Below are 19,749 nucleotides of genomic sequence, written 5' to 3'. Positions count from 1 at the left end.
CACTACTTACTAAACAGCCCATTTCAATGTCTTTCTACTACTGAACCAGCAAAAGGACTAGAGATGAGTCACTTAGTCACTTAGGGAAAAAAAATAAAAGTCTTGGAATTACATGTTTCAACCTATTTCCTGCATGAAGTTGAATGCAGGTCTAACTACAACTATCACTTTATGCTTCTCATTACATTACACTTCCCTGTTACTTACACTTTGAAAAATTACCATTTGAATTGATGCTTTTTATGTGACATGTCTGTCTCAGATTTGTTGGATTGTTTGTTTTTTTCATGGGAAAACATCAATCAAAATTATCTGTTTCTGGGAAGACGACAAGAGACAAATATGCTTTATTTACCATGCCAGAAAGCCGAGAACTTTCTAAAAGTAGCCTTGATGTCCTGATCTCAAAGCAAGAACTGATACTTCCAACAGATTTTTGATGTTGTTACGTTTTCTCTCTCCATGGGCATCCACCTAAAGTCTGGTCAAACTACAAACTCTTGAAAAACTACAGCTGAGCCTCCAAAGGTGTCACCTTCACAGGCAAATTGGAAGCTGTCACAGTGACTACCAATGACCAAGCTATTTGGATGTCATCCATATGGAAAGTAACTACTTGCTCCATGCCCCCATAGCTTGCTCCGAGAAGAGGACTTAGACATGGATTATGCCCATAAATATATAACCTAGGACTATAAAGACCAAAGCAGAGCCCCTTTTTAAAAGCTGCTCTTGAGTGCTTGAATGGGGCAGTGTGGCAGTGAACTCAGAAAAGTTTAAGTGTTTGTGGCAGTGAAATCAGGGACATCTTTTTCATTTACATTTTCCTGTGCTCCTCCTCACATATCTGTATGTACACTGAAATGAAGTCACCTGCCTTCTAAAGAGACAAAAAGCACCCCAAACTCAGCAAGAAAAAACTGGCTTGAAGTTCAAAAGGCAACAAATAGTAGAAATTGTGTGAACTAGAGTTTGCAAGAATGTGTCTGAACAAATGAAGTTACAGAGGTAAGATTAACATTGCAGAATTAAATTTTAATCATATAAATTTATACTGAAAGGAAATTTTTGACCCTAATTTTTTCTTTTTCTATATAGAATTAATTTAATATCCATCTCCAAAAAAACTCATACATTTGTGTTTGAGAGGTACTAGAAAGTTTATGGATGAACTTAGAACAGCTCACAAGGAAAACATTGATACAGCGTAAGATTTGCATAACGCGTAGTACTAAGTCCTAATTAAGGAAAGTGTTACAATTATTAGGAACATACTCTAAATAATGAATACAAAACCAAATGATCAGTATTATGGAAAGAGGCAGTGATTTGTTTCCACACAGTTGAAGACAGCATAAGACACATACAAAAGCACATTACATTAAGTCTGTATTTCATAGTTCTAATGCTTCTATGTTTGTCTTTGCAAGGTTCTCATGTGGATAAACACAAAGCCTAGCTGACTTAAACTGAAGAGTAAGATTCATTTTAGGAAGCATGTCAGAGTTACAAGGGTTAACGTGGTGTTGCCAGCACAGTGGTATCACTGACAGAGCTCAAGCAAACTGCAGCCAGCCTTTCTAATGATGGGTGTAAGAACTGAAAAGCTTAATCAGGAGGCCCAAATTGTTTGAGTTGAATAACAGATGTGGCTTATCAGTTTTTCTTTCTGCTAGCCTGGCAGCAGAGGTTTTCAGACTAAGTACTTGAAAGCAGACAAGAATTTAATTTCCCAGTTACAAAACGCTGAGAGCTGGGAGGTATTTGTGCACTATCTCTGAGTCCTGCCACTTTGGAGACTTTGTGCTTCTCAAATGATCACTTGAGCCAAGTGCTGCACTGGGATTTCACCAATGCTAAAGGCAAAGTGCAAGATGGTAGGAGCTGGTAAATGGAGAAAAAAAGCAGCAGAACCAATAATTAAAATAATTTTTAAAATAATTAGTGTATTAAATAATGTTAGCAAAACAATGAAGAAAGATCCAGTATTTTAGTAGAGACTCAGAAGCGGATTTGTTAGGGTGTATTTGTACAAACTGAATTGCTTGGAAAAGTCTGTGTCACTTACTGAAACTGTTGAACTGGGAGTGTTTGTTCCATATCCAGATGAAGGAAGGGAGGCCAAGGACCAGCGGCGTCCATCCGTTCTGGGGAAAAGATGCAAGGGAAGTTACAGTCAGGAACACAGTGTGGCTAATTCTTGAGAGAAATAAGCAATTTTCTTCTCCATATCTCCTAACCTCAAGCTTTTATTAGTGTCTTGAGTTATTCAGATAAATCAAGTATCCTATTTACAATCACACTTGTGGAAAAGCAATGAGAGTAAGTTTTAAAAGCAAAACTAGATGACCTTGGAAAAACTAAAGCAAAGGGCCACCAGAATCCTGCATTAAGTAGGTGCTTTGTACTTGTAGAAAACTTGGAGTTTCTAAAACAAACAAATAAAAGGAGCTCCTTGCAAACTTCTTTGAAAAAGAGACTCATGTTTAACATACTTATGCAGCTCATTGTCTTCCAAATGAAGATTCGGACTGAGGACAAAAAAATCACATTAGATCAAGAACCAACTGAAAGCAGATTAATTTGTTTACCTACTCAGAGGGCATTCGGCCAGCACATTGCCTGGCATGGCTGGAAAATCAAACCCACAACAGCAGACAGGAACAGAGCCAAGGGGCCCACTGCCATACATACATAGATCACAGAAATCTCACCTAGGATCTTTTCTCCTCCAGTCAGTATAACATGAGTAGTTATTTCCCTACTGTAGCCAAATAAACATGTCCCTCAGGGAAAACATCCAAAACATTGTGGAGATACTGCAAGAAAGGTCTTGTTTTGCCAGTGTCGAAACGGAATTATTGAGGAACGGCACAAAATCTTTGAGGAAAATCACTGCTGCCCTCCCTGAAACCCTCTTCTTCCCTCAAATCTCAGTGAAGATGGAAACTGCACTACATTGAGCTCAGTTTCACAGCACTTTTTCTGTCTCATCTATTTTCCCACATTTTGCACTCTTAAAATGGACAACCATGTCCTGTTGCACAATGGGATGGATGTTAAAAGTCTCTTCCTCACATCAGTTTCCCTTTGCTTGGGTTTTTTCTTGCAGCAGATTATCAGTTACTGGTTATAACATGAAGCTGAATTATAACAGTTCTAACTCACTTTATGATAGGTATGGGTGGGGTTTGGTACACACAGATACAGTGCATTTATGCAACTGCATTATAAAATAGGATATTTGGTACAGGTCTGGAATAGTGATTATAAAAACCTCAACTGTTATCTTCACAGTAGTATTTCTCATCCCACTATCCACACCCAAGAAGCCTCATCTCCAGAAGCAGGTTCAGTGCCCACCAAGACAAAAACTCCTGTTTACAGTTTTTCCAGCTCTAGTTCCTTTTATTTTCAGGCACCGACACACACCACTCTTTGCCATCTATCTTAGAATGAGGGAAATAAACTCACTGTTCCACATCACTGCAAGAATATTATGTCAACAGAGTTTTAAAAAGACTCATGCTTCATGCATTAAAAAAAATATTAAGCTGTAATGCAGATTTTTATTGCATGTCTATGTTACAGCTAAACCCCATTTAGCCACAGGTGATATTTTCTCTGGCAAAACAATTAAATGTAAAAGAACAATCTCAAAATAATTTCAAGTGAAATGGAATTCCTTTCTTAACCCTGAAAAACAACAACTATCCACATTACGAAGTTGTTGCATGCTGTGGTAAGGGATTGAACACCAAACTTCAATAATCTTCACTGAGTTTCTTGTAATATACAGGGGCACTGGGGAAATATTTAGGTCAATGATTCAACCTCGCTTTGCATCTTCAGTCCCAGAGCAAAACATTCTCTTTCTTGCTGCAGAAGTTATTCATTTCTTGCAAAACAAAAGCTTGATTTGTTTTTATTGTTTGGCTTTGTTTTTTACTGAATTACCTTAATGTTGTCTTGAAATAACTTTTGAATTTTCATTTTGACCAAGTTAAAATAAACTATCTTTCTCTATTAGAAAATTCCAGCACACCCCTTCATGCTTAGGCTGTTTTCTGCTGATGCAATCCAGGCAAGCAATGTGCTAAGGAGTCAGGACTAACATATTAGCTCTACTTTAGCAGAAAAAAATGGGACAAGAGTGAAAATCTTCCAAATCAAGGAAGGGAAAAAGAATTTTAAGGCAAATTCATCCTGCATTTATGCAAAGCATTTCAAAGTACTTCAGTGTTTTGTTAACAAACATATTTTTAGAGAGTCAACATGCAATATTACGTCAGGATAAGTAGAATGAAATCTTTAGGTTCTGTTATTTATTACAGATGCTTTGCTAACCCAACAAAGACATGCAAACAACAAATTTTGCCTCTAAAATGAGATTTTAATTAGTTAATTATGGAGGTGTTTTTACGGCAGCTAAATGCTATTTCATGAAGAAGCAGATCAATTTCTAAGCAGAACTTAGAAAAACAACACATCTTCTCCAGAGCGCTACCTGTTTATCATTTTAAGCCAAAATGTAAAGATTTCCTGTTTCTACAAAGACTAGAAGCTGAATGCCTAAATGGGGTTGTTACAGCATGGACTTGTTAGGGACACGTGCTCAGCGCACAGAAGCACAGTTCACACACACACACAAACAGCAGCAATGGGATACACATTACCTGTCTGCTCTGTGTCCATGGCTGTGTGGAAAAAATTGTACAATAATTATGAGAGAGGGAGAAGTGAATGATGCAAGTGATTTCTGGAAAAAAAAAAAACCTCTTCACTTTCTGTTACTGATATTCCTCCAGGATCAGTTTTAGTGAGTGTGAGCAGAATTAACCATACTTTTCCTTATTCCAACAGGAGGATTCCTGCCCGTGTTGTGGCTATGATACAATCATTGAAAGGGTATCTAGCAAGGGATTTATGGTAAATCACAAATCAGACTAAGGACAGTCTTGCAGTAAATTGTAGTGGCTTTACAATAACACGAGCTTTCCAAACAAGTCTATTCCATCTTAAGAAAGAACTCATCACAGGACTATACTGAAAGAATGGAAATCACAAATTATGCCCAAACAGGACAATAAATGAAGAAATTACACCACTAATAAAAGGCAGAAAATCAGCAACAATTAATTCCTGTGATGGCAATGGTAGTGTCCTGGAAAATCAGGCAAGGACCATCTCTTAATCCCCATGCAATGTCAGTGAAAAGGGTACTGTGAAATATCCACTTCCCTGGCACCACACTTGTAATTCCTTAATTCCATCATATAGAAGTTATTCTGATACCAGTATGGGGTAATCTAGTATGTATCTGTTGTTACTGCTGGCAAAGCTATTCAGGCTGTAATGCAAGCAGAAAATAGAAACAGGTTTCTAAAACAAGCAGTGCTTAAGTGTTCTTTTCCCTGGCAGAAAAAGTATAGAGAGGAACATGTATACTATAAAATGAACCACTGTACTCAACAGGACAGGCTTAACCTTTACTCAACTATTTCTTTAAAAATCAGATTTAAAAATTGGAAAAGTATGAAAGGGAACTCTTCAGAGTTTTATTATTAAAACATTTATTTGCTGTCAGAACTTTTAGAAAACCATATTGAAGGATCGAATTGAAACATGACGTTGAAAAATTATTAGGTTTTGACAATAACTGCTGTTTCTGCTGCAACTTTTCTAGTTTTCCAGGATCCAGAACTCCAGTGAGATACTTCAGATACTGTGATAACTGGTAAAACTTGAGTTGATTTCAACACTGCTTACTGAATACTTCCAGATCAGGCTTTAAACACAAATGTGGATGAGTCTGTTTAAACTGTTTAAGCAGCAGGTAAAGCACTAATTTTCCCTCTGAGGCAACAGAAAAATACATATCCAGTCTTTTATATTTCATATGCTATTAAAAAGCATTTTCTTACAAAAGACCAGAAGACCAAAGTTTGCTTCAAACAGAATTAAGGACACCAGGTCTTCTAGAAAATCACCTCAATGGAGAAATGCTCCAGGATTTTTCTGCCATTCAGATAAAGAGGGTACCTTATTCCATCAAATCCTAACCCTTTATTCTTCTTTGAAGTTTTAAGACTTACCATTTTTTTCTAACTAGTCCTCAAGCTAAATCTGTCTTTCTCAGAAAACTTACTTCCTCTCAGGATGATCACACATTTCCCATTCTCAGATCATTTTAACACAGATTGGGGTATTTTCAGTTAAGGCAGAGTTTAACAAATCAAAAATACCTTCCTCACACTTGAATCTAATAACCCACCTCCTATGCACAAACCCTGCTTGGGAGCTCTCTGATTTCCCTGCTCTTTCTCACAAAATTTAACTTTCTGTATCATTATCCATTTCTGCCTACCTGCTGGGATTCAACATTCAAATCACCATTTTTCTGCTTTTCCCAGCTGTCTCTATTCTTTCACTCCTGTTCCTTACACTAAATCCACCACTGTGGTATCAGATTTCTTTCCAGCAGTTTGATACACCGCATGACCAGCACCTGTCCAGCACTTGCTTCAGGCCAGATGACAGCTTCACATTTGGGTCTCTCAGTGCTGCTCTTGCAGAGGTTCTTGTAGACTTGGAATTTCAATTATTAGCTATTTTCCTCATTGAGCAGTAATGTTGTCTTGACACCCATGCCCAAGACAGCAGAGAAAACTCAAGAGTCATTACTCTTCTCAGTGAGAAGGCAGGGAATGAAGACACAGAGTTGTGCACACCTAATTTAAGCTATGTTTATATCTTTGTGAAAACACAGCAGAGAAGATCAGTACATTTTCAATACTGAGAGAAACATCTAGGACTACAACTAAGCTAAAATTACCCTAATCATGACTGGCTTTAATGTCACGTTGACTAAATTATGTATCATATCACATGCCCTACATGTCATTCTTCTGGGAGAACACTGCCTCTTCCCTAGGCAGCATTAACTACTTAATTTACTTTATCTTCTTCTAGGTCTGAAAAGCACCTAATACATTCTGGTGCTGCCAAGATGTAATCCACAAGGAGTAAAATGAAATAAAATTGGAGACATCAAAGAAAGTAAAACACAATCAAAAATGTTCTAACCCCTAGGCCATCTGTAAATAAAGTGTATAGACTATTTGCTTCCCAGTCCAAAGAGAATAGATCCCGCCTTACCTTCGGGCAGGAACAAAGGAAAAATGAGCAGGTGCATTTGGAGAGAAATTCCTGGGACTGTCCAAGGGGCTGCTACCTGTTTAAGAAAGCAAAAATTTGTTCAAAACCATCTTGTTCACAATTGCAGCAAATGGAGTAAGTTTTCAGTGTTCTGAAAGACTTCAAACTGCACACTGTGGTCACAAATAATTGGAAATATGGAGCTTTGAGTTTTGAGCATTAATTTGCTAAAGAAATGTTCTGACACAGATTTTTTCTCCCTTTAAAACAATTTAAAGGGTATGTTTCATTTCCCACTTTCAGGTAAGTAATGTACCACATAGACAATAGAGTCTTAGTATTTTGAAGTAATTTCTATCTACAAGCTTTTCCTAACACCTGTCAATGAAAATCCTGAGTTAGAAGTGACACTGATGACAGTTTCAGGAATAATAAACAGTAAGAAAACATTTCCTCTCAATGTACATAAGGTTGAATGTAAAATAAATTTAGAAAAAAAAGGATATACCATGAAAACTGCACATGATAATGAAAGGACTATGTATATGTAAGATAATTGGGCTAAAACCTATCAGCAGTTGCACTAACTAACACTTTTCTGAAATAGTACTTTGCCATGAAAGTACCAGCAAAACCATACAGAAAAGAAGAAAAAAAAAATTTTGGCAGAAGTGTTTTTTTCTCAGGGCTCTGTCATATGGTGTGTAAGCATATGGTGTGAGTGGTTTATTGCAATGTATTTTATTTCAAAGTAAAAAGCAAGCAGAAAGCCCTTCTGAAAGCCAAGATCACTTACAAACTAACTACAGAAATCTGAAATACTATTCAAATACTATTTGAAAGCTATGGATGTATTTAGAAGCTTCACCTCAGTGAGCATGCTTTCTACTGGGCATGAAATGGTTTGCTCAGTCTGATGATTAATACAGGCATAGAAGACAAAGTATCCATAGTAAACATGTGTCAACAGCAATTTCTTTGTGCAAAGACAACAATATACCACTAAAGTAAGACCAGGAAAATAAAATAGATTCTAGAAAAGCAATACACTGCAAGGTACATCAGAAATGGTTTTAAAATTAGATCCCATATAAAATGGTTTTATTGTAAAAGTCATGTTGAAAAGTCAAACCTCAAGTATGAGTCATCTGCAAAGGACTTGTCTATTTTAGATGCTCAAGCTGCCCAGCTTGCCCCTCAGGGCAGCAGTGATTTTGAGGATACAGACCCATCCAGCAACCTAGTGAAGCTTATAATTAAGCTTATAATTAAGTCACATTAATTTCAACCCAAGTTATCCACACACCTTTGCTGTTCCACTGAGCAGGAGCAGAATATAAGCAGGGTGCTCAGTTGAAGGCAACATTCCCTCACACTTCAGCCTTACACATGGGTCACACAAGTCTGCAGCAGCATCTCTGCACAGCTCCTGTGAGCAAGGTGTGCACACCTGGCAGGTGTGTCGGGGCAGGGAGGGAAGTGGAGGAAAGGGGGAACAGGCTGACACCTCCTGGGGTATGAGGATGGCCAGAGTGCACCACAGGCCAGCAAACTCCATCTGGTCTGCACATCTACAAGGGGAAAAAGAGCAGCTGGTTGCGATTAAACCAGCCCCAGGCTGATGTAACATGTGTCAGGGCTGATGAGAGAACTGGAGAGGTAAGTGAATTCCAGACCACTCCACAATCTGCCTCATCAAGAGCAAAATAAATTACAAACAAAGAGTTTGAGCAACAGGTTTGTTTGCCTTTGCCTTGGTTTTCTTTTGTATTGTTAGTTAAGACTAACAACGAGTTCACAGTTTAACACAACACCATTCAAGTCTTCATCCAAAACTGGATACTGTTTAACCCATTACCAGTATATCCCAAGTGCAGAGGGGAGAGAGTGATCAGAAACCTACAGCTAAATAACTTTTGGTGTTTCATTTATTAAGCTTGTACTCATTTTAATTCTTACGGTCACAGTGGAAAACCAGAACCATTTTGCTGCTTTTGAACCACAAGAAGATGGAGAGGTCTGACAGACCCAGTCTAGGAGGAACTGCAAGCTTCCAAGGAGATTGAAGAAGTCACCAAAGTGAAGAACTGAGTCATGCATGAACACACATGTCCTGGTAGCAGCACAGACCTTAGGGTGAGGGTCACCAATCACCTGCTAGCAGAAAGCTGAAGGAGTGTTTTAGGATGAAGCAGGAGTGAGACCTTTCCACGGTTATGCAGAAGATCAAACAAAGCAAGGAAGGCTGCCAGCTTTGGTGGAAACCTTGGTCTTTGCGTTCTCATTTTTCCAGCTTTACTGACAATGAACACTACTGTGTCAAGATGATAGTTTTGAACAAAAACCTCATTGCCCAATGTTGTTATAAACAAGCAATGAACTGTCATTGCCTTTTTATATCTTCATCAATCTTTGAACTTTCTGGGGTATGATCAAAATGGAATTTCAAAATAACTGAGCAAATTGGGTAATGACAGTTTTTAAATCTAGAAATTAAGTATGTGGGTGTTCAAATCCTTCTGAGCCTGCACTGTGTGGTACAGAGATACTACTAATTTTTGAGCAACTACTTTTTCAGATGTATATGGCATATTTCCTTTCAGACACTGGAATTTTAATTAGATCCCCTGTGATTTGCTTCTAGTCTTAAAATGAAAAGCAATTAGTTTTTCTACTCAATTCGAGTCTGGGTGAAGCTTTTAAAACAACAACAGGGAGACGGGGAATTTCTGCTTTCCCTAAAATTTCCCAGCACTGCTGAATCTGCTCTAGATGAAGGTATTTTAATAAGAGAAGCCTGACTGCAATGGTCTCGTTCACCAAGGCTGATCGAAACCCTATTTATTCTGCAGCAAAGGTAGATTCCCCTGTTGCTCCAGGGTTATAGTTGGCTACTACTGAACCTGAAATGCCTCTGTCTCAAGGGAGGCTGTTACACAGAATGATTGCCCATTAGGTAAATCAACACAGCTACACCAACGCCAGGAATTCAGGCAGAAACCTTTACATCTTCCGGACACAGGAAGAAGGATGCAGCCAAAGGATTTGTAAATCCACTACCTTCAAAATATGAAACCAGACCTCACAGGCAATGACTGTCTCAGCTATCCCCTACAAACATGAATGACACTCATCAGATAGGTTATGAGTCCAAAAACTCACAACAGAGCCATGCTGTAAAACCTGCTTCTGAGAGCCATAAAAATTAATAAATAAACACAAAAGACAAAGTTTTTGTGCTCTTCTATGCAAGATATTCAAATGATTTGCTGAATATTAAAGCGAGCAGCTAAAGGTCATATGCATGCTACAGAATTAGATGCCTTCCAGCACACACAAATTTCAAAATTATCACAATATTTAAAGCACCCTGTGTACCACCAGTCTCATAAACAATGAATGCCATGGTGCTCTCACACCACCCAAGGATCACAGGCATGATGTGCTGATGAACCTCAGCTTTGACAACTGTGGCAGGATCTAGTGTGGGATGTTAAATTCTCTGCACACTCTCAAAACAAGGAATGAATAGGCACCTCAGCAATAGCCATTTTTCTGCCAGAAGGTGGAACTGAACTTGCAGCATAATAGCAGAATTATTTCATTGAGCAGCAGTGCTGCCTGTGAGCAGCTCCCTCTGTGTGCAATTACAGATGGGAGCGGGGCAAAGGTCCCAGCAGTGACAAGTGCCTCCACTGGAAGCCAGAGACCAACCTGGCTACCTCACAGCTGTAAGAAGTAATTTTTTAAATAGCCTGAGCTTCAATTTTCCAGCTGTAAGTACCTATCTCTTTACTACTAAATTATAATGTTACTTCTTTGATTTTAAGCTTTTTGATTTAAAATATAATCTGATGGCAACTTAGTTATGGTGCAACCTCTTTCTAATTTTCAGATTTTAAAAAATGAATTCAAAGAAGTAGAAAAAAAAAATAAGGCATACATATGTGTACCTTTTAACTTCTCCCTCTCATTTCAAACAACAAAGAATTTAGAATAAAGGCAATATTTTCAAACTTGCATTCTTAAAACTGGCCACTACAAGCCTGGGAGACTAAACCAGCAGTGTGACTTCCCCTTGAGCTGTAGCTCTTTATGCCAAAGTACCAGCTCATTCTGGAAAATGTTATTTCATACAGTTTGAAAATGAACTAGCACACTTAAGTGCTCTTGATTCAGAACTGATTTCACAGCAGGGTTCAAAATGTTTAGATGTACTTCTTTCTTAAATGTTGAGAGCTCTTCAAGTAATACTTCTAAATTTTCTAGGATATGAAGTTGCCTGGCACCTTGTTGGGATGCTGCTTGAGACAGTAAGTCCCTCTGCCTGGATCAGTGCTCAGGAGGTTTGCCTGACAGAAGGAAAGTCTCCTGGATCTCACCCACTGACTTTTACATCACCTGCAGAAGAGTAACTCCTGACATTATTGCCATGCAGGAATTTATTTTTAGTGTGGTGTCTGAACAGAAACATTTTAGAAATCCTCCCTGGTCTCTCTGCATGCTTGCTGTTCCTTTGATTTGCAGGAGAGGTTCAGAATGGGCATTAACACAAAAGTTCAAGACAAAAGAGGCCGAAGACAGGCACCAGCATTTCTTAGTAACTCATCATCTGTGTGTGTCTGAACAAACAGACTGACAGATTCTGTTCAAATACTAAACAAATATCACAGCCTGTTTTCAAATTCACTCCTCATATATGATATTTCTTAAGAAAATATTTGTGACTCTACTCTAAATTTCATCTACTTTTGTCTCTTGAATAAATTATTTTTTTCCCAGGGAAGACTCCTAAATATAGTACTGGTATAGAACCCAAATTACAATTAATTTATCTTCCTGTGCACTACTGGCTACTCCTGCAGGTAACAAAGGATGTCCTTTTAATTAATGATTTTAAATCCCATATGCAACATCAGGGATAAAAGGAAATATTCGAAAATTACTGCTAAAGTAAGGTGGCACACCACTGAGTAGTTACTCTTCCTTTCATAAGACACATACTTCTAATAAATTATAAGCTTGTAAAGCCTGAAACAGCATCAAAACCACCAGAAGAAACTTAATATTTTTAATAGACAGAGGAGAAAAGCAAATCAAAATAAAATAAAATATGCATGTTTCTATTATGAACATTTCTGCATTTGTTTTCTGACCAATGATCACGTCAGTATCTTGTTGCAATCTCCCAAGCATTTCTTTTTCTCAGTTAAAGGCTTGTAGCACTAATTTAGAATTTAGTGAAACCAACACATATATGAATTCAAAGCAAAAAGCACAATGTAACTTAACAGAGAATCTCTACCAAGGAAAATGCCTTGTTTAAACAAAATTCTACAGAATTACTTCTACCATAACCAAACACAACAGCAACAAGGGAGTTTGAAGCGGAAGGAGATAGTCCTATACACATTTTTGGCCCTGCATTTTATTTCAGATTCTGAAGCAGAACACGGTTTTAATATACCACCTGTATGATTTTGTTAACAATTTAACATGGATCATGTACTTGAAGCATCTTCCTAGCTTCCCATATTTTATAGCATCCCAAGAAAATGTGGCAGATTTTTACAAAAACTTAAGAATGAATGAGGCTTTTATGGGCATCCCTGAACAGTAACTTCAGCCTTCTTTCTCCTTTACAGGCTGGATATCACCTCTCGGGATGCAAAGCTCTGCAAACAAAAGCAGATGGCTCCTTCTAACTGAGCTACTATCAGTTTGCTGTTCTTTCTCAGCATTGCATCAGTTTCAGTCTCCAGGAAGCATTTACAGAACATGCTGCCATGTAGGAGGAAGACAGTCTGATTATAATGAAAACAACATTCCTTGTCTTACACGCAGCAGCGCCGTGTTTCCAGAGAGGCTCCACTGCGGATGATGTGCCACAAACGTTCCAGCTGTTTCCTGCTACTGACTGGTGCCCATCAGGGACATACCTGGAGCCCAGTCATCCTCTCTGGCATTTTGAAACAGTGAAAACAAAGTCGTCACATATCACCTACCTCCCTCAGCAACAAAAACAAGGAAACATGCTGTTCAGGCAAGCTGTTGAATCTGCATGTGTGACCCTTTCTGAAGAATTATTCCTTCTTTTTCTGTTGGAAGAACATCTCCACACACTTCACTTCAATGACTAACAAGCCCTGCCCGTGTGCTCTGAAATGAGCATTTCCCAGTTGCTGCCATGGTAGAATTGGCAGCAGTGTAAAAAAGAAATAAAACTTCCCAACGCCTCATGTCGCTATGAGTAGCAGACAGAGACCATAAGATGGCACACTGCACAGCTGCTGGGCTGCTGGAGGCACACGGAAACAGGCAGGATGTTCCTCCTCATGAGAACTGCAGTTAAATCACTGGCACAGATTAACCATGCTCAGAGACCCAAAACAAGAGATTTACTTCAATGTATTTATCTAATTTTATTTGGCTTCGTTTTCAATCTCAGGCTCTTTTGCAGGATGTAAGAGGATTGAATCCCCCAGGAAGAGTGGAGGATGGAAATGGAAGCAAACTAGAAAGTGGAGAACATAAAACATTTATCTTGAAACAATAATGACTCTCTTACAAGTTTGAGAAGGTGAAAAATTACCATCAGAGTAATTTCCAAAGGGCATATTTTGATGCTGAGTATCAGTATCAAACTCACTTCAATGGCTACTGGCATTTGTGCTGGTGATTCCCAGGGAGAGCAGTCCTAGGGAGTTACCTGCGTGTCCATGAAGAGGGGAATGTGGCCGCGGGAGAGTTGGAGATGTGCTGGATGTTACAATCAAACTCTTCCTGTTGCTCGTCCGACAGCTGAAAGAAAGAAAGATAAACCATTAGGCACGGTCAGATGGACAACAGCACCTCAAGGCAGGTCCTGCAGAATCTCCTTCTGCTAAGGAGGAATCCTGCAGTATTTAGGGTGGGATTTTCTCACACTTGCTCTCAGTAGTGATGCTGCAAAGAAGGAAATGGACAGGGAGAAAAGGTACTTGCAGGTACAAGGTACAGCAGCAAGTGTTTCAACACTCTGGAAGCATTTGCTGCACAGGCCACAGGAGATAGCTGGTAACTCATTCCTGATTCACAGAATATGTGCAACTCATGCTTTACAACTCACACAAAAAGCAAAAAACAATATAAAATACCCCAGAGTGCTTTGGATGCTCTTACTAATATCCAACCTAGAAAATAAATCCGTTACAATTACTGGCTTGGTTATAAGAAACCAAAGCGTATTCCTTAGGGCAGAGTTAAAACTACAGAGCAAAGTGTTAGCACAACCCAGCAGATGAGTGGGATTACTAATCAAATTTAAAATCTGGGATCTAAAAACCTTTCTGAACGCATGTGGCAATACAGATGGAAAACTCTGCAAAGCAAGTTTGAGACACGCCTCCGCCACATCAACTCTATTCATTGCCATGACTTTGTTCTAGCAAGGAAAGTGACACTTCTTATGGGACAGCTCAGATTTCTTTTTTCCCCTGCTGAGAGCTTCAGAACTGAGCCAAATGAAAAGAAGGAAGTGTTCCTCCATTTGCTTCCCAGCTTGTGACTGCTGGTATCAGACATTTAGCTCTAAAGATGATAAAAGGAATCACAATGGGCGAGGAAACATTTTTAAATCATGGGAGCTGCAAAGAAGAGCAGTTAGATAGTTAAATCTGTTTGTGATTGCCACTTCTCTGGCTGTTTAAACAGAAGAGATGAAGTTGCCAGCAAAATCTTACAAGTGACCAAGCACTACAGCTACAAACCTCGCTTGCTTCCTACATAGCAGAAATATTCCCGCTTACTTCAGCAGTTCCCAAAACAGGTAACTAGAATCCTATTGGTGTTGATAGGAGTGGGAGAACTGCCAGGAGCAGGGAAAGCTGAGCAAAGGCTGAGTTAGGAGCTCGCTGGCCCCACTCCAGGGGTGTCTTGTGAAGCTCCACACTGGGTTGCCCAGGCACAGGCAAAGCCTCTTTGCTTGCAGACCCCAAATGCTGTCGTTTGCCAGGTCCTTCGTGCACTGACTGATCTGCTGGAGCTGCCCAACAATAAACACACTCAGGCTGCCAAGAACTACAGTTTAATGCAAAAGTATTTTGCTGCCACAGGATACAGTGCATCTGACTATTATTATTTGTAAGCTTATTTTATTGCTGTTCTATAGGAAACTAGAGAACTCGATGCAGAAAAAAATACAACTGAACTGCCAACTATAATAAACAGTAATAAAGTTGAAGCACCATTAACTGCTATTCAGGCTCTTTAGTGTACTTAAAGCATTCCTCAAAATTATCCAACTGATTCCATACAATCTCCATTTACATTCATGTATTATTCAACAACAGTCCATCCAAAATCTGATTGCCATTGTGCACATCTCATGGAAAAACTAACAGCCTGACTTTAAGAAGCTTAAAATCTCAGTTCATGGATATTTTTAACATGTTTTCAGTTACACTATTCCAGTAACTGCTGAAAAAAACCAGAATACTCAATTCCAACATTAATACCAGATAATCATTGTTTACATTAGCACAAAATCTTTCTTGCAACATGAAATTCCTGAGTATTCTAGTGTAAGATATGTTACTATGTGAGAAATCTAAAAAAAAAAAAAACCTAGGTATTTTAGTATCAAATATATTGTAAGAATTTAAGATCTCACTCATTTAAAACCACTAGTAAAGTGAGAAAACAGAGCTCCATTCTCTACAGTTGTATCTCTTTGTTAAATAGAGTTCCTAAAGCACACTTCACCACAGCAATGTCTGGAGCTGGCTATGGAAACTTGGTATATTTAAACCACAGCATAACAGGGGAAGTGAACTGTCCCAAACTCAGAGCTTTTTTAACTGTTGCCTGCATTTTCCCAATTGAACAGAGTTTTACAAACCCATTTTCTTTGCTGTCTTTGCCAAGATAAGGAGCCAAAAGAGAAAGGGTTAAGGGAATGGAGAGCAAGCACAGCTGAGACCTCTTAAAATAGGTCAGGTTTACACAAATGTACCCAGAGGAGGGAATGGCTTGGAGTGAAAGCCTAGCCCCAAGTTGGGAATAAAACATTATTCTCTTTGCACCATCAGCATTGGATAACTTTTAATTTTCCTGGATCTCTCATCTGCAAAAGAGAAACACCACTTGGGTCCGTTTAGCCTTTGCTATGACTTATGTCTGTTGGCAATAAGGCAAAGCTTAAATACCAAGACTAAAAACAAAACACCCAACTTCTCAGATTGATGTTCTATGTTGAGAAAAATACACAAGTACAATCATACTCTCAACTGGCTGAAGAGAGCTCTCTGCATAAAGAGAAAAAGCTTTTAACAGATGTAGGAATCCTAGAGGAAATGCAGAACAAGAGTGATGAAGTTCTGGTAGTCACTAAAACAAAAAAAAGGGTGAAGGGAAGAGGTAACAAGCAGACTTCAGTGGGATGACCTCTCCCCCAACAAGTCACTATGACAGCATTTGAGCACCCCCTAAAGAACAGCTAAATATGAAGGAAGCAAAGCTGGCTTTAAGCAGGGCTTAAAGAAATTTCTTAGGCTTAGTGCCAAAGAAATTCAAACTAGTCAATTTAAATGTTGGCAGAAATAGCTCCACTGAAGAAAAAATTATTTCCTGGAAGATTCATTTTAGCCAGACACACAGTGCTGGGCTCAAAAGTGAGCTACCAGGCCAATGATAATGAGGAGATCATATTGTTAACCCGTTAAATTGCATTAATTTTTATTTATTACCATTCGTGAATCCTCAAAACAATACTGTATGTCTTCTTGCTCAAAAATTAATTTAATCTATGTAAGAAAACAAGAGTAACAGGAGAAAGTAAAAGGGAAAAAGGTTGGCTATGACTTACTTTTTAACTAGAAAAAAAGTTTTTAGCCAGTCTAGGGAGATTTCAAGCATTATTATTTGTTTATAAGCCAAAGTTTTGCTGTTTTCATTAAACACATGATGAGCCCTGCCCTGAACCTCTTTTCCTCTCATGATTTGCTATGGGTCTTATTAACTGCTTTCCCACCCCCGCCCCCTCAGATCTCACTTCATAATTTCAGAGAGCAAATCCCCTCCAGTTCTTCCAGTTTAGGGCAAAACACAATTTTAAAAGCGCAGAGCTTCTGTAGGGCCCAGAGCTGCAGGGAGCTCCAGCCCATGCAGAGCTGTGGAGGCGCTGCCCTCCTGACCCCAGTGCAGCACCCACACAGCCAAACCTGAGTCTAGGAACCTGTGAGAACACAGGAGCACCCCCATTTAATTCTGAAAACACACAGTAAAACGCATCTCTTATATTGAAACAGTTGAAACAATGCCTTTGCATCACTGTGGAAATCGAGTTTTACTCTGTTTCTGGAGTAAACTTCTGTGCCTGCAGTAAAAATAGCGTTTGTTACGTGTACTGAAGTGTCCCCAGCGTGTCCCTGAAACTGAACACCGCAGCACATCGGACGTGGCTCTGGTAACCAGACACTGCTCCTGGACCCACTGAAATGTGCCCCCAAGCCTGCACCCTTACCCAGAGTTATTTCTGAGCACATTTTGGTGCTGTACCTGGGACCTGAATGCAGCCCCCAGCTCTTCATCTGCACCCCAACCTCCTCCTCCTCCTCAGCCACAGACAAGCCTGTAAAATGAGCATCACGAGTGCACCTTGTTTCATGTGCCTATTCAGTCTGAAAAGGAAATCAATGACTCAGTTTCAGCATAAATCGATATTTGGTTCTTTATTTTAGCAGTTTACTCAGGGGACATCTTCCACTCACCGAGCAAAACTGATTAATGCCCATGAGGTATCTGTGTAATGAAAGTGAGGGCCACAGAAAAAACAATGTAAATATAAATAACTAACCACCACTACCAAGCAATTTCATAGCGATGCTGGTTATTATAAATGAATAATGATAAGGAAGTTTTTCAAAATCCATCTGAATTTATAGGCCTTGAGGAATTTTTTGTAGCTGAAGCTGCTGGAGTATGTAAGTAAACAAGATAATACTGATTGCACGAGCCTTCTCATTGACTTTGATAGAAATCAACTTGAAGAAATAAGATATATGGAAAAGTATAGCTTAAATCACATTTTGGTCACTATTCATGAATGCATTTTATTCATATTAGTGATTTATCATAGAATCACTAAGATTGGAAAGGACCTACAAGATCATCAAGCCCAACCTTTAACCAAAAATTTTAATTTTAGAATTTTGTAAACTACCTCAGGTTGTCAAAGTGCCAGATTAACTCTTGCACTAACTTCTTTCAAAACAGCCTTTCAGAAGCCAAACATCAGACTTGTTTCAGATTTGACACTCCACTTAGTGGCCTCAAATCCCTATGAACTGGGATGCAAAATTCAGAGCAATCATATCTACAAAAGCTATTTGTGGTTACATATTTTCCTAAAATGTAATATCACCTAACCAAACTTCACCAGATTCTCCTCTGATGTTACAAAAGTTTGGTTTCAGTTGATTTGCTTTACAAAGAGTTCTTTATGAGAAACAGACATTTTGGAAATGAAAATAAGTATTTAAAATTTTTATTCACAATGACAGAAAATTTACAAAATCCAAAATCTGCATGTCAATGAATGCAGCAGCTGCACAGCAATGTTAACTAGATGTGGAAGTTATCGTCTTAATTATAGTAATTCAAAGATGGAAGCAATTTTGTAAGCTTTAGCACTACCAACAACAGGGATAATTATTTCTCTAAAATAGATAAGTAAGCATCTGGTTCAACTGATTTCTTTTTTTTCCACATTCAAGAATAGTTTAAGAGTTATTCATCCTAGAATAACTGGGGGGAAAAAAGTGTTATAATTCATGGTGTAGGTTTGGGGGGTTGCACATTCCTACAATAAACACTTCTTTTGTTGTAAAGAAATACAATTACACACAGTTAAGATACGAAGGACAGAAGCGTGAGTCCAACAAGCAACTTCTTAAGGATTGCAGGCAGAGTCTCCAGAGAGACAGAGAGAGAACTATCTTCATCCCAACATCACCTAGGAAAACTGCTTCTTATTTCCTGTCATTAAAGTCCCAGGAGCAAGCAAACATCCTGATTTTTGATTCCTTCCTGGTTATTTTGTCCAGACGAAACAACTAAGGAGCCTTTGTCCAGTGCATCCCTGGACAATCTATACCTGCCATTCACGCCTTTATAAAATCAATCCCTAACTCCCATGATCATGACACTGCATTACAGTATTCCTGTTTCCACCATCTTTCTGAAGAACTTCAAATAGGATTGAACTTTGGAACCTAAATAAAAACAACAATGAAAACCAACTGCCTGAGTGCAGGGTCCTCTTCCACAAAAAATTTTCTACAGTTTAATTACTACAAACACAGAAACAGATGCGAGTTGTTCAGCAAGCCAGGCTCTACTCAAATCTGCACTGCCCATTGTTTTGAAGACCATAAGACAGAATAAACTGGACAAAAAAAAAAAAAAAGAGCACAGAGGAAAAAGATGCAGTCAACTTGTGAAGTGTGGGTTGCACTTCTGTACAGATATTGAGAGTGCACAGGGGTAAAACACACAAAGGACATCGTTTTCCATAATGCCACCACACCTCTCAGCGTGCTACCAAACACACCA

At 38.8% G+C, this 19,749-nt stretch overlaps 1 protein-coding gene across 8 annotated transcripts in view; it reads right to left on the bottom strand.

Moving 5' to 3' along the window:
- The window catches only part of MAST2 (microtubule associated serine/threonine kinase 2), a 188,364-nt gene that overhangs the window by 52,634 nt on the left and 115,981 nt on the right, over positions 1–19,749 (bottom strand). For 7 of the 8 annotated variants that reach the window (XM_058842382.1, XM_058842383.1, XM_058842384.1 and 4 more), the window contains 4 exons: positions 13,868–13,959; positions 7,159–7,234; positions 4,677–4,697; positions 2,069–2,147 (listed from right to left, as the gene is read on the bottom strand). In XM_058842382.1, coding sequence (XP_058698365.1) covers positions 2,069–2,147; positions 4,677–4,697; positions 7,159–7,234; positions 13,868–13,959 — 268 coding nt within the window. The remainder of the gene's footprint in view (positions 1–2,068; positions 2,148–4,676; positions 4,698–7,158; positions 7,235–13,867; positions 13,960–19,749) is intronic. The other variant, XM_058842385.1, reaches the window with a different exon arrangement.

This window comes from Poecile atricapillus, chromosome 7 (assembly GCF_030490865.1).
Source record: "Poecile atricapillus isolate bPoeAtr1 chromosome 7, bPoeAtr1.hap1, whole genome shotgun sequence".
In the NCBI taxonomy this organism is placed as follows: Eukaryota; Metazoa; Chordata; class Aves; order Passeriformes; family Paridae; genus Poecile; species Poecile atricapillus.
This window is presented reverse-complemented; position numbering and strand designations above follow the sequence as displayed.